A 22787-nucleotide genomic window follows, 5' to 3' on the forward strand; every position below is an offset into this window, starting at 1 on the left:
AATTACCCATAGCATCCAAGTATGTGCAGGCGAGCTGGATTAACTACGGTAAGTGGTGACGAGGGTGGGAAGCTCTTCAGAGGGTCAGTGTGGACTCGATGGGCCAAATGGGCTGTTTCCACACTGTAGGGATTCTATGGAGAAATCATAAAGTCCACTTTGTTCCAAATACAAACCTGTCAGGTGTGATGCCCTCATTAGTGTAATGGAATCGAAATTCGGGCTGTCTTTTTTATCTACTTTCTCGAAAATCGCTCCTAGGCCAAGGTAATTAACAGTTTCGACTTCTCGCCGATGAATGAAGAGTTCATTTTAAGAAGTCAAGCGACGAATATGAATACAAATGTGGCAGTGGCGGGTTTCCGTTCTGGTGAGGGGGCAGGGGGCGGAGAAGGTGACAGATCACCGGGTTTGAAATGGTTAACGCTCCCTTGTGTCTGAACTGACCTCAAGGCCCGAGCCTCAGGTTACCATTGGCAACGAAAGGCGTAAAGTTCAGCCGTCAAGTGCTTTGCGACATTTTACGGCAACAGTTGCTAGGGGAGAGAGGGAGGTTGCTGGATTGAACGGAGTGGGCGAGGTATTCGTTTTATATGGATAAATTTGATGTTGTTTGGCCGGTTTGCTACAGCATAGTAACCAGTTAAGTCTATCGGACTGATAGCACAGAAACATGCCAAAGGGTCCACTAAGTTTAGGCGGCTGTTTGTGCTCTGCATAATGTTGACCACTCCCACCTCCTCCATCAGTCCCCAGCAGCATTTGTGCTGCATGGGTTTATTTTCATTCCTGTTAATTCAGTTTTGTCATTCGCCCCAACCACATGTGACGCCGACTGAAGGCATTTCTAAGGAATTCCTTTGTCGCACTTATTAACGGCTAGCTTAATGGCCCATCGTAGAGTGAAATACCGAGGGCTCTTGGAAATCAGAAATAAAAGCAGAAATTGCTGCAAATACCCAGCAGGTCAGGCAACATCGGTCCATAGAGAAAATGGTTAACGTTTCGTATCTGTAACATCTTGTTAGAGGAGGAATATGTTACAGGTATGACAGGTTTTAGCAGTGGGTACTTGTGTTCCTGCTTCAACGTCTTAAGGCGCTTCACAGAAGCATTGCAAAATGAGATATTGCACGAGTTATTTAAGGAGACCTAAGCACCTGAAGTCATGACCTATAATTTAAAGTTGGGGTGTGCAAGTGGCTAGGATTAGAGGAATATAGACAATTGAGGATTGTGTAACCAGAGGAGAGGGAGTTCCATAATTTTTCTACAAAATGAATGAAAACTGATATTTTCCAAGTCAAGGTGGTGAGTAGCTTGGAGAGGATCTTGTATGTATAGTGTACTGTATACTGGCTGCCTTTGTCCTTCTAGATGGAGTGTTCGTGGGCTTTGAAGGGACTGTCTTTGGACCCTTGGTGGATTTCTATAGTGCATCTTGTAGATAATACATCAGTGCTGGAGGGAGTGAATGTTTGTGGATAGGGAGTCAATCAAGCAAGTTGCTGCAAAGTTCTAGATGGTGCAAGACACTGCCTATTTCTAACAATTCTTAAGTAAAAATAACTTGAAAAAAAATTGTGCCAAGTAATTTACTTTTAATCTTTAACGTCTTAGCTTATTTTCTTTTTTGAAAATAGGTATGGTGTAGAGTACTACAATGGGGTATGATATTGAGCGATTTGTAGGCTACGTAAATGAAGGATTGCTGTGTTGCATCTGTCGAGATGTGTTGGAAAATCCTTTGCAGGCTCCTTGTGAACATGCCTTCTGTACATCTTGCATTCATGGCTGGCTTGTGCAAAATCATAATTGCCCTGAAGATCGGCAGGGTCTGGATGCATCCATGCTTCGACCACTGTTTAGGTAATCTAGCCATCTGCCCATAATATTAAAAGAAAAGGATGTGTATGTTTATTTTCTGTGGTGTGTTTTTGTTAGTTATATTAACAGACAAAATGATGACCCAGTTAGCTCATGCTTCTTCCATTGGGATGTGCTGAAGATTCTTCCACAAACTGAACATACTGTAAAACAGAAATCAGAATAGCTGTGGGGTATGGTTTATAAAGTATTAATTTGATCTTAAGATGGTGCGCACACTCCTACTCGAGCCTCAATTTGCTTAATCAGTCTTTTATTTAGTACTTTGTGAAACATTCCTTTAAAACTGTAAAGTCAACAATGATTGCATTCCCTTTGTTAACTTTGTTATTTTAATTTCAAAAAATGCAAATAGTCAAACACTTCAAGTAGACAGCTCATATTCCGCCTGGGAACCCTGCAGCCATATGGTATCAATGTGGACTTCACCAGTTTCAAAATCTCCCCTTCCCCTACTGCATTCCTAAACCAGCCCAGTTCATCCCCTCCCCCCACTGCACCACACAACCAGCCCAGCTCTCCCCCCCCCCCCCCCCCCCCGCATCCCAAAACCAGTCCAACCTGTCTCTGCCTCCCTAACCGGTTCTTCCTCTCACCCATCCCTTCGTCCCACCCCAAGCCGCACCCCCATCTACCTACTAACCTCATCCCACCTCCTTGACCTGTCCGTCTTCCCTGGACTGACCTATCCCCTCCCTACCTCCCCACCTATACTCTCTCCACCTATCTTCTTTACTCTCCATCTTCGGTCCGCCTCCCCCTCTCTCCCTATTTATTCCAGTTCCCTCTCCCCATCCCCCTCTCTGATGAAGGGTCTAGGCCCGAAACATCAGCTTTTGTGCTCCTGAGATGCTGCTTGGCCTGCTGTGTTCATCCAGCCTCACATTTTATTATCTTGGAATTCTCCAGCATCTGCAGTTCCCATTATCTCTGGTACTATTTTAACTTCAAGTAGACAGAGTGGTTAAACTGATGCTTGGCAAGCTTGCCTTCATTGCTCAGTCCTTTAAGTACACGAGTTGACAAGTCATGCTGAGGTTGTATAGGACTTTGGTGAGGCCTCTTCTGGAATCCTGTATCTCGTTCTGGTTGCCCAATTCTAGGAAGGATTTTTAAAACAGACATTTGGCTTTTGATAAAATTTGAATTTTCTATTTCAGAACTGGCGTATTTGTGTTTCAAAAACATTTCTATGGAGGTGTGCATTCTTTAGTAATTCCTTCACCCCAGCACCTTTTCAACTGTGTAGACTCCTTGTAGCTTAAATAGTGTATCAGTTGTTTTTAACATTTTTATCCCTAAAAGTAATGTTACATCTATGTAAGAAAAATAGCAATGTAGCTTTAGCACCTGTTTTTTTAGATTGATGTTCATTTATAATGAACTGCATTAACTAAAGCATAAGTGATGTTCAGTATTACAGACTAACATGGAAAAAATGCAATTTATATTCTCTTTTAAAATTTCATAATTTATAACTATTATTTTAATTGAGGTCAATAACTATGTTATGAGACTGCAATTTAAATGGGGTAAAATGTAGGAAGGGATGTGACTTGTCCTGGACCCTGCCTGACCATAAGTCTAGCTGATGTGATTGTTAGAGATTGAGGCAAGTTTTTGTTTCCAAGTTTTTAAAGACGGAGATCTAACGGTATTATCACAAGGCTATTATTCCTGAGACCCTGGTAAAGTGCTGGGTCACCCAGATTTGAATCCCACTCTGGCAGAAATTGAATATGGTACAACGTTAGTTCAATAAAAATCTGGAATTAAGAGTCTAATGAAATGATTATGACAGTGAAGCAGTTGTTAGAAAAACTCATCGCTTTCTCACAAATGCCCTTTAGAAAAGTAAACTACTATCCTAACCAGGTCTGGCTGACATATGACTGTAGATTCTCAGCAGTGTAGTTGACTCCTAATTGCCTTCTGAAATGCCCTAGAAAAGCACTCAGCTGTAACAATCAATAGAAAGTCTCCAGAAAGAAATGAAACCAGACGTCCAGACATGAGGTTAAGCACTGGAAATGGCAATTACAATGGCAAATTCAGTCCAGTAATTCCTGCAGAGTAAAAGTTGGGAGAACTGTCTTGGACTGGTCAAACAACACTCTGACATATTGATTATTATGAAATCATATCTTACGATATTCCAGACTATCGTTGTCCCTGGATATGTCCTATTCCACTGGCACACAGGCCTAGAGGAATGGCGGCACAGTCGAATACAGAGGTGAGGAAGCTGCCCTGGGAGTCATCAACATTGACTCCAGACACCATGAAGTCTCAGTTTTTGCACCAGATCAAACATGCACAAAGAACTCTCCTATTGATTGCCATGTAATGTCATCTTTTGGCTGATGATGAATCAGTAATCCTCCAAATTGAACAACACTTGGAGGAAATACGAGTGATAAGGGTGCAGAATGTACTTTGAGTAGGGGATTTCGCTGTCCACACCAAGAATGGCTCAGCAGCTTCTACTGTTCAAGCTGGATAGGTCTTAAGGGACACTGCTGCGAGACTAGTTCTGCGGCAGATGGCGGGGGAACAAACAAGTGGGGAAAAATTGACTCAATCTTCATGAACCTGTCAACTGCAGATGCATTCATGCATGACAAATTTTGGTAAGAGCAATCACCACACTGTTCTTGTGAGAGACTAAGTCCCAGCTTCACGTTGGGAATACCTTGCATTGTGTTGTGTGGCACTATCACCATCAGATCCAAGCTCTGCAGTCATGCCACATCCTGTCATGAATGGTGCTGAATGATTAGACAACTTACTGTATGAGGAGACTTCACAAATATCCCTGTCCTCAAGATGACAGAACTCAGTGCACCTGGGATTTGTCCTTGCAAAGCTAGAGTTAAGAATGATCATTGGTATAGGCTTTCTTGCTGGTGGTAGATTTATGAAATACTCCAAAAGTGAAGAAAGCATGTGGTCGATGTCACTCAAAGATAACACTTGACTGAATGGGGATATAGGAACCCACTGGAAGCTGGGAATAACTGTAAACTGTTCGCTACAAAGACTATAATTCTGTGCAGAGTGACATGTGTGTTATGTGCAGATGGGGAATATTGCTATCTGAGTTTAAAGCACAAGTTGCTGATCCACAGAAAAGTCATTTAGTCAGTCATGTTTTTAGTAATTAGTTACAGTAAAAGTTTTAAGATGCGAAATTCTAATGTAATTCTTTCAGCTAGAAATACAAGTACAAATCTCTTAAATTATTGATCTCAGTAGAGATTGTAACTCTTATGCTTTCACCAATAAAAATAATTGTCATTCTTTATTCATTCATGGGATGTGAGCGTCGCTGGCTAGGTAACATTTATTGCCCATCCCTAATTGCCCAGAGGCCACTTCAGAGTCAACCACATTGCTGTGGTCTGGAGTCACATGTAGGCCAGTCCAGGTAAGGATGGCAGTTTCCTTCCCTAAAGGACATTAGTGAACCAAATGAGGTTTGCCGAAAATTGACATTGGATTCGTAGTCATCATTAGATTCTTAATTCCAGATATTTTACTGAATACAAATTCCGCCACCTGCTTGGCAGGTTTAGAACCTGGGTCCGCACAACACTAACTGGGTCTCTGGATTAATACTCCAGCGATTACACCACTGTGCTGTCGCCTCACCATTTTGATGAAGTAAATTGCTTGTTAGCCTAAAAGTGGGTGAGAGGTTGAGGTAGTAAACTATGCGACTCCTAATTTTTTTTTGAACTTCTTAGGTATATGCGAAATGATTTGAATCGCCTTCAGATTTGGTGCAAAAATAGGCAGCAAGGTTGTGAAACAATCTGTTCTTTAGAAACTATTGACAGGCACGAAAGAGAGTGTGAATACAGCCAAATTCCTTGCTTAAATGCTGGTAAGTAAGAAACAACAAAAATAATAACAACATTTATTTAAAATTATTAGCTAGAGGTGCTTGCAATTTCTGGCTGGGATGTGAATAGTTTCTATTAATTGAAATTTGAGAAAATATGCTCTCCTTTTTGAAGTGCAAAAGTTGTATAAATCTGATCTGAGTGCAGCTTAACATTTTTAAAAAAATGTTTTTGTAAATTATAGGAAGAGAAAATACCTCAGATATTTTAATATAATTTGGTATTAGGGTTTCAAAATTGTGGACAGAAATACAAAATGATTTTTTTTCACTTAGCAAAATTGTAAAATTTGTCTAAAATCCTTATTCTGAGCTAAATTATCTATTATTATATGCGACTACTTTTGTATTACCTTCTAAAATTGTGACTCATCAGTATTAGCTTGGAGAAAGAAATTCACAAGTTCAATTTACTGATTCATGAGTGTTATGTGCTTCTGGTTGATTTTATTCTGTTGATCTCTACCCTCTGGTGGCTAAACAAAGAATCTGTTTTCATAATGGCCCAGATCATCTCATGGAAAGATTGTTAGAACATAGAACAGTACAGCACAGAACAGGCCCTGTGAGGGGTAGGTCATGCCTCACAAACCTTATCGAGTTTTTTGAGGATGTGACTAGAAAAGTTGATGAGGGTCGAGCTGTGGATGTGGTGTATATGGACTTCAGCAAGGCATTTGATAAGGTTCCCCATGGTAGGCTCATTCAGAAGGTCAGGAGGAATGGGATACAGGGGAACTTAGCTGCTTGGATACAGAATTGGCTGGCCAACAGAAGACAGCGAGTGGTAGTAGAAGGAAAATATTCTGCCTGGAAGTCAGTGGTGAGTGGGGTTCCACAGGGGTCTGTCCTTGGGCCTCTACTGTTTGTAATTTTTATTAATGACTTGGATGAGGGGATTGAAGGATGGGTCAGCAAGTTTGCAGACGACACGAAGGTTGGAGGTGTCGTTGACAGTATAGAGGGCTGTTGTAGGCTGCAGCGGGACATTGACAGGATGCAGAGATGGGCTGAGAGGTGGCAAATGGAGTTCAACCTGGATAAATGCGAGGTGATGCATTTTGGAAGGTCGAATTTGAAAGCTGAGTACAGGATTAAGGATAGGATTCTTGGCAGTGTGGAGGAACAGAGGGATCTTGGTGTGCAGATACATAGATCCCTTAAAATGGCCACCCAAGTGGACAGGGTTGTTAAGAAAGCATATGGTGTTTTGGCTTTCATTAGCAGGGGGATTGAGTTTAAGAGTCGTGAGATCTTGTTGCAGCTCTATAAAGCTTTGGTTAGACCGCACTTGGAATACTGCGTCCAGTTCTGGTCGCCGTATTATAGGAAAGATGTGGATGCTTTGGAGAGGGTTCAGAGGAGGTTTACCAGGATGCTGCCTGGACTGGAGGGCTTATGAAGAGAGGTTGACTGAGCTTGGTCCCTTTTCATTGGAGAAAAGGAGGAGGAGAGGGGACCTAATTGAGGTATACAAGATAATGAGAGGCATAGATAGAGTTGATAGCCAGAGACTATTTCCCAGGGCAGAAATGGCTAGCACGAAGGGTCATAGTTTTAAGCTGGTTGGTGGAAAGTATAGAGGGGATGTCAGAGGCAGGTTCTTTACACAAAGAGTTGTGAGAGCATGGAATGCGTTGCCAGCAGCAGTTGTGGAAGCAAGGTCATTGGGGACATTTAAGAGACTGCTGGACATGCATATGGTCACAGAAGTTTGAGGGTGCATACATGAGGATTGTTGTTGCTGTTTTGAGCAGCATATACAGCAGTTGCATATTGGGACAGGACAGAAGTTCCAACTTGGCTATTTCACGGAAATTGCTGAGGGAGTTTGAATTACCCGGCATCGGGAGCATTCAGGAAAAGTCTGAGTTAGAGTCAGAGACTTTTAATGATTCTGCTTTTATTTAATAGTTATCCAAGAAAAGTTAGAGGAATTAAAACTTATTCCATCTTCTGGCTGGCTATAACATTGAGCTTCAACTCGCCATTACCCAAAGCCCACATCTGTTTATTTGCCACTGTATGAACCTTGCCATCAGTCAAGCTTGCCCTTCACTGACTTAGCTCATACTACCTCTTAACTTACTCCTTCACTCAAAACCATTAAATAAAACTGAATGTTAAATGTAAATATATACTAATTTTACCTAGAATTAATATGAACTAAGACATTAAATCATTTTTTAAAAATTTTTGTGCTTGATCAAAACAAGTTTAAAAACCACTTTTAAAAATAAAATCAAAATGCTGTGTAGTTACCTACATGGCTTCATTACAGTTGTCTTTCAATGTTAATTTCCATGCTGCTGACCTCTCAGTGGCATTTCCAGGTCGTCTGTCATCATGAGTAGTTCAGGAGGGAGGAGGTAGCAGCATAAGGTCTACAAAGCAGCCTATATTGGAAGCATCCAGAAACAGCCAGACTCTCAAATTTGGCCTATATAATGCACGGAAAGCTAAGTGGACACTTTTCTTTTGATTGGACAAATCTGTTACAACTGCAACTGGAAGTCAGTGATCTTGATCGTGGGGATTTTAATTAACTTGTACATCGGAAAGCATGTTTTTAATCTAACTTGCCAGGAAGGAATTCAGTGAATTCCTGAATATCTGTATCTTGCAAGTCAGCCTAAAAATCATGCTGTGGAATATCTTCCCTGCAAGAATTGACAGAATTCTCAGCTGTGCATATAACATGGATCAAAACATTGATGAGAAATTATCATTTGACAAATAATATTCCTTCTCTACACCTCCTTTTAGCTTCTCTTCTTTTGTTGATTTTTCATTGTAGTAGTTAGAGTAGAAAATCTAAGCTGAAGTATTTAAACTAAGTCTAACTGTTCATATGCAAAATAAAAGGTATGATCTGACGTTTGGCGCATTTTGTTCGGTTTTGGTTGTCTCACTCGGTGAAAGGTGTGTGATTTATATATGTTAATATTTACTTTAGAATTTGGATATTAAACAAGTGGCATACCAGTGTTGGTCTATTTCAGTGAAGAGATTTAAACATTAACTAGGTAAATCTTTCAAAAACCATGATTTTAAAATGTGGCAGAGAGGCCACCTAGAGTGTTTAATGGAAGTTTGTTTTGTTGTGTTGTTTACAGCAAAGAAAATGAGTTTCTGCTAAGTTCGTAGCAAAAAAGATGAGCAAGTTTATTCTTTTGAAAACAACTTTGGTTGAAAGGCTTTTGATTTAAGGTTGAGGGGAAACCTGACTAAAGTTAGGTGCCAGTACAGCTTTTTTTCAGAAAAATTAAGGAAATGAATTACCTCAGTGAAAGCACTTAGTTTGTAGAACCTTCAGACCAGGAGTATTTAGTTGGAAATCTGTATGGGTTATTATAGAATTTTGAATTCCTTCTGGAGAAAGAGGCCATTTGGCCCATCAGTTTGCACATAATCCCGTCCAGTCCCATCTCCCATCACAACCCCACTGCAAATCTGCATAACCTTGCATTTTAGCATGACTAGTCCACCCAGCCTGCACTACAGGGCAAAATTTTTAGCTTAGCCAGTCCACCTAAACTTCACATCCTTTGACTATGGGAGAAAACTGGAGAACCTGGTGGAAACCCAGGCAGATGCGGGGAAAAGGTGCAAACTTCACACAGACTGTCACTCAAGGCTGGATTTGAGCTTAGCGCTGCTGCCTGACAGCACAAGGGACCTAACCACTGAGGTTGAATCAATAAATAAGGGTGTTTAAAGCTGAGAAAGTCACTGAGGGTAGCAAGAGTGCAGAATACACTCTCTAGGGTGTCGGTGTTATCACCAAGAGTGGCTCGGCAGCAGCCCTACCAATCAAGATGGTTGAGTCCTAAAGGACGTAGCTGCTAGACTGGGCCTGCAGTAGGTGGTGACAGAATCAACAAGATGGAAAAACATGCTTGACCTCATCCTTACCAGTCTGCCAGAAAATGCATCTCTTATTGAAAGTATTGCTAAGAATCACCACCATACAATCCTTGTGGAGACAAAGTCTTGCCTTCGTGCTGAGAATATCTTACATGCTAAATGGGACAGATTTCGAACAGTTGTAGCATCTCCAGACTAGGTATCCGTGAGGCTCTCTGGGCCATTAGAAGTAGCTGAATTGTGTTGGAGTACAGTTTGCAATCCATGGCATGGTATATCACCCATTCTACCATTACCAATCTTGGTTCAATGGAGAGTGCAGGAGGGCATGCCAGGAACAGGACCAGGCATATCTAAAAAGGTGTAAAGCGGTGAGGTTATCAAACAGGACTGCTTGCATACCAAACAGCATAAGCATCAAGTGATAGCTAAGCGACCCCCACAACCAACAGATCCCATCAAAACTCTGTACTCCTACCACATCCAGTTATGAATTAAACAACTCACTGAAGAAGGCAGCTCCACAAATATCCTCATCCTCAATTGTGAAAGATTTCAGCACATCAGAGCAAAAGAAGTGTTGCAACAATCTTCAGCCAAAATTTTGGAGTAGGTGATCCATCTCCGACTCTTCGCAGATCACTAGCATCAGATGCCAGTTTGACTCCCTCTATAGGATACTGTAAATTGGCTGGAGACAACTGGATACAGCAAGGGCTGTGAGCCTAGACCACATCCAGCAATAATACGGAAGACTTGTGCTCCAGAACTTGCTATCCTTCTTCCAGCAGCTGCAACACTGGCATCTACCTGACAGTGTAGAAGAATTCCCAAATGTGTCTTGTAAACAAGCAAGCCAAATTCAATCCACCAAGCTATCTGCCCCATCAGGCTACTGTCGATCATCTGTAAAGTGATGGAAGGCTCCATCAACATTGTATTATCAAGCAACATCTGCTCAGCAACAACCTGCTCACTGACTCCCAGGGCCACTCAGTTCCTGCCCTTGTTGCAGCCTTCAAACATGATTCAAACATGGACAGAAGGGCCGAATCCCAGAGATGAAGTGAGAGTGACTCCACTTGATAGCAAATTTGCCTTTACCCAAGTGTATCATTAGGGAGCTTGAGCAAAATTGGAGCCAGTGGGATCCAGGGACCAACTCTTCAATGATTGGAGTCATACCTGGCACACAGGAAAACGGCTGTTGTTGGAAGTCAATCATCTTGGCTCTAGGACATCTCTTCAGGAGTTCCCCAATAGTGAGCTAGACCCACCTATCTTCAACTGCTTCATTGATGAGCTTCCCTCCATCATCAGGTCAGAAGCAGGACGTTTCCAATAATTGCACAATGTTGATCAAACTGCAGCAGTGCATGTCCAAATGCAGTAAGGTCTGGACAACAGTCAGGATTGGCTGAAGAGTGACAATCAACATTTGTACCTCACAAATGCCAGGTATAGTGACAATCCAATAAGAGCAAATCTAACTTTGCCCTTGACAATCAGTGGCATTACCATCACCGAAAGCCCACTATCACTTCCTGACAGTTGCCACTGACTAGAAACTGAACTGCCTTTGCCATATAAATACAGCTGCTACAAGAGCGCGTCAGAGGTTAAGACTATCAAGAGACCTGGTGGTAGTATCATTAGACTGTTAATCCACGTAATTTTCTGGGGGTCTGGGTCAAATTCTGCCTTGGCAAATGGTCAAATTTGAATTTGATAAAAAAGAAATCCACAGGTCTGATGGTGATCATTGTCAATTGTTGGATAAACCGCTCTGGTTCACTAATGTCTTTTCGGGAAGGAAACTGCTATCTTTACCTGGTTTGGCCTACTTCACACCCTTGACTCTTAACTTCCCTTTGGGCAATTATGGATGCACAATAAATGCTGACCTTGCTGGCCGCATCCTGTGAACAAATGAATGAAAAAAAACTACAGTGAGTAACTTTTCTCCTGAGTCCCCAAAGCTAAATAAAAGACACAATTCTGGTGGTAACGGAATACCTCCCACTTGCCAGCTCCAAAAACGCCTAAGAAGCTTGACACATCCAGGACAAAGGAGTCTACTTGATTGGCACCACATCCACAAACATTCAGTCACTCTACCACTGGTGCTCAGTAGAAGCAGTGTATATCTACAAGATGCATTACACAAATTCACCAAAGATCTTCCACAAAGACAATACCTTTTAAACCCATGACTAATCAATCTAGAGGGACAAAGGCAGCAAATATAGGGGAACACTACCTCCACCAGCAAATACTCCAGCAAACCACTCACTATCCTGACTTCCTCTTCCTTTACTGTCACTGGGTCAAAATTCTGGAATTCTGTCCACAACAGCATTGTAACACAGGCTATTGTCAATCAAGATGGCAGCTCACATACCAAGCACAGCTAGGGATGGACAATTAATGTTGGCCTAGCCAGCAATGTCCTTGTCTCATGAACGAATAATAAAATCGTAATTCCTTTTTGTTTTCCATCTTTCATCTATCTCCACAGAAGCCTGCAAACCTTCTTCCCCACATGCACTCCGTGACACTTCAGAGTAATTCAGAGTTAAAACCTGAACTTCTTCAACTTTGTGCAGTTGCTTTCCATGACGTGGGATCTCATTAGTCTAGCAACTTCTTAACAAATACATTGGTAACCAAGTATTTAGTTTTGTTTTCAAATAATTTAATTGCTTTGTCTTGGAGTTTATTCACATGAGGGAAACAAAAACAAGTGTCATCTCTAACCTAACTAATATTTATTTTCTCAATCATAAGACCATAAGGTGTAGAAGCAGAATCTGGCCATTCAGCCCGTTGAGACTGCTCTGCCATTTGATGGTGGCTGATATATTTCTCAACTGATTAATCATGCTTTCTCCCCGTACTCTTCGATCCCCTTACCAATCAAGAGCCTACGTATCTCTGTCTTGAATATACTCAGTCGTATGTCCCCCACTATCCTTCTAAACTCTGAGTGCAGTCCCAGAGTTCTCGACCACTCCTGATATGACAAGTCCCCCACCTCTAGGATCATTCTTGTAAACCTCCTCCAAAGCCAGCATATCCATCCTTAGTTATGGTGCCCAAAACTGCTCTCTACAGTCCAAATGTAGTCTCTCTGCACGATATTGGACTTCTTCATTGCCAGAAGATGATTGATTAATTATATCCAAAATCAGTCAACTTCTCTAGAATGTTCCTTTTTTCTTTTAGTACTTCAAATCAAAGCCTGCACACGTGAATATATCTGGATCAAGGTGGCTTGGTCATTTTCCCATCAGATTTGGTTGGATTACATAAAGCCCCACCAAGATTCTCTTGCATCTGTAAAAGTTCCCTGTCACTCTTGGATCATCCTGGAGAGCAAACATAATCCCTGGCTGCTTTGCAATGTGATTGACCTTCTTCATAAGTCATTCTCTTTTGTCCCTTTTTCTTGGTTTTTTTACTTGCCATCAAGATAGACACTTATGGTCGCTTCCTTGGTACACTTCCATTCTCTAAGAGAAAGCTGTCCATCCCATCTTACCCTCTGAACTATTTCTCACTTCATTTAACTTCTGGATTCTGATAAGCCCTCCCTAAACTCCTCATTTTTGGAACCTTTGTGTCTTTGAACCCAAATTGCTGGCTACCCAACTTTCCTTCAGATGATATTGTAAATGGCTCCTCATCTTCAAATATTGCCTTCTTAAATATAAGAATTTTGTTCATCACCACCTTACTGAATAAGTACATTATTATGCCCTTTATCTTTGGAAATAACCCTACTAGTCTGTTTCTTCTTTACCTTACAAAGTCCTTGAATGTGTTGTTATCTTCATCATTCTTACAACTCTTTCAATATCTGTCTTCTGTCACATGAGAATGCCCCTAACCAAAGTCACTAACAACATTCACTGTGACTGAGATCAGAATTATTAACATTCTGCTTGATATCTACCGGTTTTTGACATGGCCAACCAATATATTGTCGCCAGTGCTTCGCTTTAGGTTTCTTAGATAGCTGTATATTTTTCGAGGTATATAATAATAGTGGCAATATAATGGAGTGCGTTTCTTTGTATCATTTAAATTAAGAAGACTTCTACAATAAGAGCAAAGCCATTCTTCACAATTTTTTAGCCCAAGTGTTTGAAGTATCCTTTTTACTAATTTTTTTTAAGGTGGAATTTACATGTGTTATGATTGTGGTATGTAATTCAAAATGAATTTTGATGCAGTGCAATGTTTAACTTTGAATTTTAAAATTTTACTTAAGTCATTTTTGTGCCTTTTTTTTGGTGCTGTGATTTGAATTGTTAAAAATAGCTTGACTAATTTGACTGCATGCTTATCCCTTGTTCAGATTGTGCAGACAATTTGAACATTAGTGCGTAGTTGCCGAGCATGTTATTGTTAAATGAGACCAATATAATATCGGTGTGCCCTTTTAGTTTAGCTAGACGTTATTGATGCAATATTATTGTTCAGACTAAATGAGAAAAATCGCGCAGTATTTGACATTGATTTAGATTAGATTCCATACAGTGTGGAAACAGGCCTTTTGGCCTAATAAGTCCACACCGCCCCTTGGAGCATCCCACCCAAACCCATCCCCCTAGAGCCCACACACCCCTGAACACTACAGGCAATTTAGCATGGCCGATCCATTTGGACTGGGAGGAAACCGGAGCACCCAGACGAAACCACACAGACACAGGGAGAATGTGCAAACTCCGCACAGACAGTTACCCGAAGCTGGAATCGAAGCCGGATCCCTGGCACTGTGAGGCTGCAGTGCTAACCACTGAGCCATCGTGCCGTCCTCAACCAAACAGCAGCTAGAAACCTGTCTTGGGTCTTTAGGAAAAGGGCTACTAACGTTATCTATATAAACAATTCCAAACATAAAAGTAAAAGCTTTTGTACATCCATCAGCGTATAGTCCTCAATTGTGGAATGTGCCAGTCTGCAACATTTTGATTGTTGACCGCTCTCTGCACTGAAAGACCAGAAAGTTTAAAACAGACAGACAGGGTGTCTTTCACTAAATAGCTAGTCCTCCTGCCATTGTTGATGTTTATCTTGTGCAAGTCACTAACAGCAGCTTGTAGAGCTCAAAGTCCTGTGTTACAAGCTGCATAGGCACAGTCCTGGAGAAAGTACACATTTTCTTTCTCGCTGCTGCTGCCTTGAGAGCAGCATGCAAAGTGCATGATATTTCGGTTGATCGAGAAGAAAAGTGTGTTCTGTTAGCTTTTTCTCTTCTACCTTTTGGCCTTGTATTGTACTGTTCTTATTAAAATGAATAACAATTTAGGTTGCCAACAAATCTTCAATAATAGCTTCTCTTTCCACCTTCTAAGTGGATTTTCTCATTCTCCAAAATCTCTCCTATCAACTCCACCTATTTCTGCAATTTATTCAAACATTATGACACTTCAGACATCCTCTAATCTTCCAACTTCTAAGCTTCTGTACATGTCTTGTTTGTTTCACCAATTATGTTTAAAATTTAGACGTGCCTTCTGGATTTTCCTCCGTTAACCTGTCACCCCTATATATCCTTTTAAAAGCCTTCCTAGCAACCACCTTTATGTCACCTCCCTTTAACTTTCTAACATTATGCATCAGTCTTATTCATATAATTATATTTACCCCTTTAGTTTTCTGTGTAAAGATGCTGTGTAAATGCATACTGTTTATTGCTTTAAATGTAATCTAACCTGTAAAGTCAAAAGATCATTAATTCTTAAATTGGCTAATTTTGGAGCATTTTATTTTTACCTTCTATAAGTAATTGTGTTTGTGTGTGTTTTTGTCAGGAGGGGGATCCTGTTGAGCATGGGTGAGTGAACAGACATTACTCAAACCAGCCCAATATCAATGAGAAGCTCTTTCAAATAGTCAGCAAAAGCACAAAGGGCTTCATGCATCCTCCTGTAAATTTACACAATTCTGAAATTAAAATCGCCAGCTCTGCAGTGCACCAGTGGACAATTAATTGTGAAACAGAAACATCACAAACCAGCTCAAGGAATTGTATGTAAGCTTGATCTTAATGCTTTGTGAATTGCTTGAGATTGGTTGTAGAATCTAATGTACAAGGATGTCACTGAGCAGACGTTTTCCACACTTTTTTACATTTATTTATCTTACCCCTGCATTGAAGTAAGTAGCTTTCCAATTTGGTAGGCTATCGTATTGGTCTTAAATTATTTGTCCAGAAAAATCAAATTTGAATTTGTCTTCAGTTACAAACTTGTACTGTAGCCTAGAAACCTGTTGCCTCCTTGTATGTTTTGCATCTTCTTTCTGGTGCCATGTTGCTGTTTCATAATATGTAAAATTATAACTGTGGTTTTTAAAGCATATTTATGCAATTATTTTCATAGGTTGTACTGTTCAGGTAGAGCGACGCAATTTGGATTCTCACCTGGCAGTATGTGAATATCGAAGTCGTGAATGCCCAAATGGATGTGGTTATGCTATTCTTAGTGCAGATGATGCACAACACAACTGTATAGCAGAGTTGAGGACTGAATTAGAATTACTCAGGTATGTCACGCATCAATTCGGAACCTGATCTCAAGCTGAGAAAAAGATTGAGTACTGATTTCAGCTGTTTTCGTTCTAAATTCCAGACGCTTGCAGGGACTATCACTTATCTGATATTCCTTGTACAATTTTGAGGATTAGTAAAAATTCATTAGCTGTTGCATCAGTTATATAATACACTCCTTAAATGCCATATCCATGGTACCATTCATTGCAGAACATTTCTCAGTATGTCATGAGAATTATCCCTGCAATGTTCATACTCCTTTCAGGAATACTACAACAAAACCCCAAGGAATTCCGCACTTAGACCTCCATTGCTCCGTCCTTTTGGCTCTCCTTAAACCTATCTGTTGGTCCAAACATTTGGTCAATCCTTATAGTAACATTTGGTTCAGTGCCCATTTTTGACTGATTTATTCTTCTGTAAAGTACTTTGATTTGTTTTCTGTCCATTAAATATTACATACAATTTATGGAAACATGTGAATTTATATTAGTGAGTGGGTTGAATCTCTCAAAAGGGCATGCGGTCAGATATCATCTTGTACAAACACAATATTTCTATTTCATTTGACATTATCAGTGCTTCTCAGCTAAAAAAATTACCATATTTAATATTTTACACTAGAAACTCCCAGCAGCATTTGAATGGAAACTGCCAATGTAAACTTGTCATGCTGTATGTATGCTGTAACTATATTCTTCTACCAAACAGTGCTGTTGTCTTGCCTGTCCTTTAATAATTCCTCAGCTTTTAGTCAAAGAAGCTCCAATTCTCTAACAAGCTCTGCTTCACAATTTTGAGATTTTGATTGAGAACCATATTGTTGTCATTGGCATCTTTGCAAGAGTTGATGGACATGCAGCAAACGATTCACTTGGGGGTGTCTTCATTTGATGCATCTTTGGTGATTTCTGTGAAGACCTGTCCCTCAGAAGTAGGTTCTGCCACAGGTTTGAGGATTTTGATGGGCACCGGGCATCTGAGGTTTATGAAGTAGAGTTTAGGGATGGGGGAAATTGAGCAACCATATGAGGTTTGGGGTAGTTGTGTCGTGTCCTGTTGGGTTGGAGGGAATGGAGAAAAGGTGGGTGTTGCTGAGATGGGAGATCTGCTGACAGGCTGTTAGTGTTTTGAGGTGTTTTTGGGAGTGTCATGGGCCTAGTGTCCATGGGAGTCAGGAGGGCATTGGGTTTTATGAGGATTTCAGACACCTGAATAATTGTCCATTGGAGGTTGTAATTTCCAGGGGACTTTCCATGGAATCAGCTGTGCCAGGACTTCTACATGGTCTCTTGAAAGTATAGGACATTAGTAAGGTCACTTTTAGAATACTGTGTTGAGTGTATCCTCCCTATTATAGGAAAGATGGTAAATTTGAAAGAGTTCCAAGAAGATTTTCAAGGATGTTACAGAGATTGAAGTGTTTGAGCTATGGTAAGAAACTGAATAGGCTGAGGCTGTCTTCCCTGGAGCATCGGAGGCCGCAGGATGACCTTATAGAAGTTTATAAAATCATGAGGGGCGTAGATACGGTGAATAGCCAAGGTCTTTTTCCACAGGGTATAAAAGCCCAAACTAGAGTGCGTAGTTTAAGGCAAGAGGGGAAAGATTTAAAAGTGACCTGATGGGCAACTTTTTCACGCAGAGGGTAGTGCGTGTATGGAACGAGCTGCCCAAGGAAGTGCTGGAGGTGGGTACACTCTCAACATTGCAAAGGTGTGTAGATGGGTACATGATTAGGAGATTTTTAGGCATTAGGGCCAAATATGGCAGATTGGAAATACGTCAGTTTAGAACTGGTCGGCGCGGACGAGTTAGACCAAAGGGTCTGTTTGCATGCTGTACAACTCCCTGACTCCTCTTCTCAATCTCTTACCTCACATGAGGTGTGGTAACCCTTGGGTTAAACCACCATCATTTTTGTTTGTCTCTAATGCAAGAGCCAGCTAAACTATGGCAACTTTACCTTTTACTGAAAACATCCATATTAACATTGGGTGGAGATATGATTGGGCTTTGTTATGGTGGCCTCAGGGTGAGTCAGTACTTTTGTACAGAGGTGTAAAGAAAGAAAATAGAGCAAAATGAATGACAAGTCTGACAAGTATGATCCATAAAATTATTTACTTTTTACCAAAGGTCTGAAATGATTTGTAAAGTTGAAGAAGTAAGACATGAAATGGAGTCTCGTTTAGATTCCCAAAGAAGGCATATGGTCCAGAAGGAGAGTCTGCTGCAAAATGAAATTGAGGAACTTAAAGTTAGTATGTTTTATTATTCTATGAAATTGAATATTCAATGATATATAACACTCTGAAAATGTACAGGCAGTAATGAGGTTAAATTGTTGGTAACTTATTTGAACAAGGCTGCCTGCCCAAAGCCAGTGCAGCATGGGTGCATGAGTGTGTAAACTACTAGCCTGACCAGTCATCAGAATGGGGATATAGGCTGTTTCTCTATCCTTCTTTGGCCCATTTCTAACCAGGTGAAATCACCTCTGGTCTTAGACTGGATTCTTTAAGGGCTTTAAATGCAGAAAGTCTTTAGAAATGGCATCCTTCCAATCATTGGATTTCTGACTTTGTAAAAAGTGAGTATAGCCACCACTGCTGGAATGTGGACTAGGATGTCCCAGCAAGAAATCTAATCTCAAACATTTTTGAGCCATCCTCTGCCCTATCCTTGCAGAACCTTGGTGGGTTTACACTTGTGATCCAGTGAAATAGCTGATACAGTTTACTTATGATATCTTGGATATAGGGCTGGACTTTTTGCGAGGCAATTTGGTGTTGATGTGAAACTAGCGGATGTTGACAGTAACTGGCTGGTAGAACCTTTTATGAGAGAGGGAGGGAATTTATAATTCAGTGTGTGCCCTTACTTCTGATTCTGTAACAAAGCTGCCAGACTTGCTGAGCATTCAGCATTTTCTGTTTTCACTTTGGTTTTTTGGTGTCTGTGGTATTTTACTGTTGCAGGTTGTTTGACATACAGATTAGTGTGGAAATTTTGAACGTAGATTGTTATTTAAGGTCATATCCTACAAAGGGTTCTGCATACACTGTATGGCAGAAAGCTGGCAATTGCTGACATCAGCGAGAATTTTGACTTTCTTGTTTCTATGGTCACCATTTGGACAAGACCTACTGTTTCGGGGGCTTTCTATCAAGTCTAGCCAGTTTTTAACAGTGATGTTGTCAAATCAATTTTCAACAGGAGAATTGCCAATAGAAGGAATTGTTACGACAGAGGAGTGCTGTTAAATGAATGATTTTGTAGATTTTTTTGGTTTTTTTTGCTTTAGCTTCAACCCTCCCCTTTATCTGCCTCCTAATTGTACAGTTCCCCTGTGTGTGACTTCTAGAAGATGCGCAGCAGAAACTCACTAAGCTTCCTTTGCAGAAGTACCTTTCAAACCTGTGATCTCTACCACCTTTAAGGATAAGGGTATCAGACACACAGAAATGCTATCACCTGTAAGTTCTCCTCCAAGTCACGTACTATCCCTTCACCATTGCTGGATCAAATTCCTGGACAGCACTTCAGCTGTCCCCAAGGAATGTAGCTATTTACAACCACCTTCACTGGGGGAATTAGAGATGAGTAATACTGCGAGGTTAGTGAGTAATGTTCATAATCAATATAGTGAAGATTTGTGATTTTGTTTCACTAGTAATATACAGGCCTAAAGTCAGGACAATTTCACTGGGTTATTGGACTAGTGAAATGCAAATTCGACCATCTCCTCTGCGGGGATTCAAACCTGGGTTTGTAACATTATGTGGATCAATACCACTAAATCATTGCCTCACCTACTTTGCCAGTTACTCCTACTTCAATATTCGTAGTTCAGAAGAAAGCAAGTTTGCAAGGGCAATAAGTTTCCTTATCCTGGGAATGAGCAGAGTACACTTCGAGGAATACAAGTGACCCCTAAAATCACTGCTAGTCAAGGAATTCTGGCCTAACCCCAGAGAAGGGCAAATGAGCAAGTTCAGTCCACATTTGTTCACCCTTTATCCCCAATTACAGTGGCTAATTTTGACATGTCAGAGGGTCTTGTCCCTAACAGACAATAAAGGAAAGTTGTATTTTCAGAGTCAGATGTCACGTGTGATGTCAGATATGCGGACACTCATTGCAGAAGAAAGACAACATCGTCAGGAACTAGAACAAGCAGAACTTGAAAAAAGAGAGCTGATGGAATTATTGAAAAGCCTGCATAAAGAAAACAAGCTTACCACTGGAGAGGGAAGTAGCAAAAGAAACAATGGTGGCAGACCTCTAAACCGACTAGAAAGCATGAAAAGAAAACCTAAAGAAGTCACTATTATCTAAGAAAGGGTAAGTTTCTCTTGACTAATCTTGTACAAAAACTTCCTTAGAAATATTTGTTTTGAAAATATGCAATTTGTTTCTCCTCTTGGAGGGAAGAACAATATTAACATTTCAGAACATTGACAAGAAGAAATAACTTTTGCAACTGAAATGTTTTCTCAGCCTACTTGCTGTATCTGGTCCCTTCAGCCACCTGATGTCACATGGAGTGAAGTATATTGACTCTCTACCTATTCTGACAGGGACCACAAGTAGATCCACAAGTGGATCATCGACTTCAGCCAGAAGTGTCAAGATGGTTGCAAATGCTTCAGTTTTGTCTTTTATTTTGAACTGGGCTTGTCCATTTTTTTTTGTCAGATTTTTAAGAAGTTTTGCTGCCTGTCAAGAAATGTATCCCTGTAAAGGAGAAAGATTCTAGGAAGGGGATAAACTGGCAAGTAAACCAAATAAGTTAAGGACAGTATCAAGCAATGAAACATAACTGTCAAGATAGGAAATATTGGTCATGCAGAGGATTGGGAAAGTTTTAAAGAGGAAACAAAATACGACCACAAAATGGATAGTGCGCAAAAATTTGTGACTTTAATTCACTAGTGATTTGCAGGCCTATGACTACAGCAGTTTCACTAGGTAACTCGACTAGTAATTCAAATGCCACCATCTCCCAAGGTGGGATTTGAATCTGGGTCCGGAACATTACCTGGGTCTTTGGGATATAGCTAGAATATTATCACTAGAATATTAATCCAGAGGGAGAAAAGAAACTGAGACCATGGAGTATGTGCTCAGTTTTGGTCTCCTTCAGAAAAAGAGAGATGCTTGTTTATAGAGAGAGAGCAGGCCTGTCCTATTCGTTTGACTGAGCCTGTGTGCACTGGAGTTTAGAATAATAAGAGGGAATATGATTGAAGCACATTTTTAAAACAGAAAAATTTAACAAGGCTGGACAACCTAGACATAGAGATGATGTTTTCCCTGGTTGGGGAGTCTGCCCCTCCTCGCCTTAACCCTAGTCGCAGATACAGGGTATACCATTTAAGAACTGAAACAAGAAAACATTTCATTGAGAGTGGTCACCCTGTGAAATTTACTACTGTGGAAGGCTCTGAAGGCCAAATCATTAAATTTTTTAAAAAACCTACCTCTTGAATATATTCAAAGATATTGAGGGGTATGAAGAGAAATTAGGAACAGTGAGTTGAGACTCAGGATCAGTATGAATGCTAGAGCAAGTTTCAAAGTGCTGAATAGCCTACCCCTAATTTCTCAGTGTAGGAAATAAATGTTTTAGGATATATTAACATTTTGAAAATATGGGCAGAGGTAGTAATGGTAATAAAGGATAATATAAGGAGATTAGTGAGAAAAATTCTGGGCTCAGAAGGTCAATATATCTGCAGGTTAGAAGTAGTTTAGGCCAGAAAAAAAATTGATAGTAATATATAGCTGCTCTGTCAGTAGTTATACTGTTGGTCAAAGCATTAAATAAACTTTTTGAGCTGGTAACAAACAGAAATTATGGTTGATTTTAATCTTTCTCTAGACTGAACCAACCAATTTCTTGAAGGCAGTGTAAAAGACTTTAGTTTGTGGACTGCTTTTGTAACTGTTTCTATGTTGTGAAACCAACTGAGGGTTTAAAAACATTTTTGATCTAGTGCTATGCAATAGGGCATGGTTAATTAGCAATGCCTTTGTAAAAGATCCACTGGGGAAAGCAATCATAATACAGTCAAATTCCACAATATGTTTTAAACATGACTAAATCAAATTACAAATGAATTGTAAACACAGCCAATTGCATGGGTATGGTGGAGTGAGTTTGATACAGTTGATTGGGAAAATAGATATGGTAGTCGATCAAGAAACTACTGTAGGAGCAATTTGAAACATTAAAATAAAATCCTTGCTGACTTTTTGTCTTTCAAGGAAAGATCCATCCATGGATTACTAAAAAGATTACAGGTATTATTAGATTAGGAGGCTTCTAATGTTGTTAAGAAAGTAGTAAATCTAACAATTGGGACTGCAAAAGAAGAAAAGGGCCACTTTTAAAAAAAAAACTGATGCATGACAGAAAACTAACTAGAAATATCAAAATAGATTTACCAAGCTTTTTTTAAATTTTGTATAAAAACTAAATAATCAGAATAAACGTGACAGATCTGGGTGTTCAGGTCCATTGTACCCCGAAGGTGGCAATGCAGGTGGATGGATTGGTCAAGA

The 22787-nt window shown here is 40.3% G+C and overlaps 1 protein-coding gene across 5 annotated transcripts in view; it reads left to right on the forward strand.

The window, feature by feature from the left end:
* Positions 1–246: 246 nt before the first annotated feature.
* Positions 247–22787, forward strand: part of rnf41l (ring finger protein 41, like) — a 30588-nt gene continuing 8047 nt past the window's right edge. The window contains exons 1-6 of one of the 5 annotated variants that reach the window (XM_059646137.1): positions 247–267; positions 1644–1869; positions 5634–5773; positions 16048–16210; positions 18357–18477; positions 20319–20564. In XM_059646137.1, coding sequence (XP_059502120.1) covers positions 1664–1869; positions 5634–5773; positions 16048–16210; positions 18357–18477; positions 20319–20558 — 870 coding nt within the window. In that variant the 5' untranslated portion in view covers positions 247–267; positions 1644–1663 and the 3' untranslated portion in view covers positions 20559–20564. Of the gene's footprint in view, positions 268–469; positions 643–713; positions 1047–1643; positions 1870–5633; positions 5774–16047; positions 16211–18356; positions 18478–20318; positions 20565–22787 lie in introns of those variants that run through there. The other 4 variants (XM_059646133.1, XM_059646136.1, XM_059646135.1 and 1 more) reach the window with 4 other exon arrangements.

Source organism: Stegostoma tigrinum, chromosome 5 (genome assembly GCF_030684315.1).
Source record: "Stegostoma tigrinum isolate sSteTig4 chromosome 5, sSteTig4.hap1, whole genome shotgun sequence".
In the NCBI taxonomy this organism is placed as follows: Eukaryota; Metazoa; Chordata; class Chondrichthyes; order Orectolobiformes; family Stegostomatidae; genus Stegostoma; species Stegostoma tigrinum.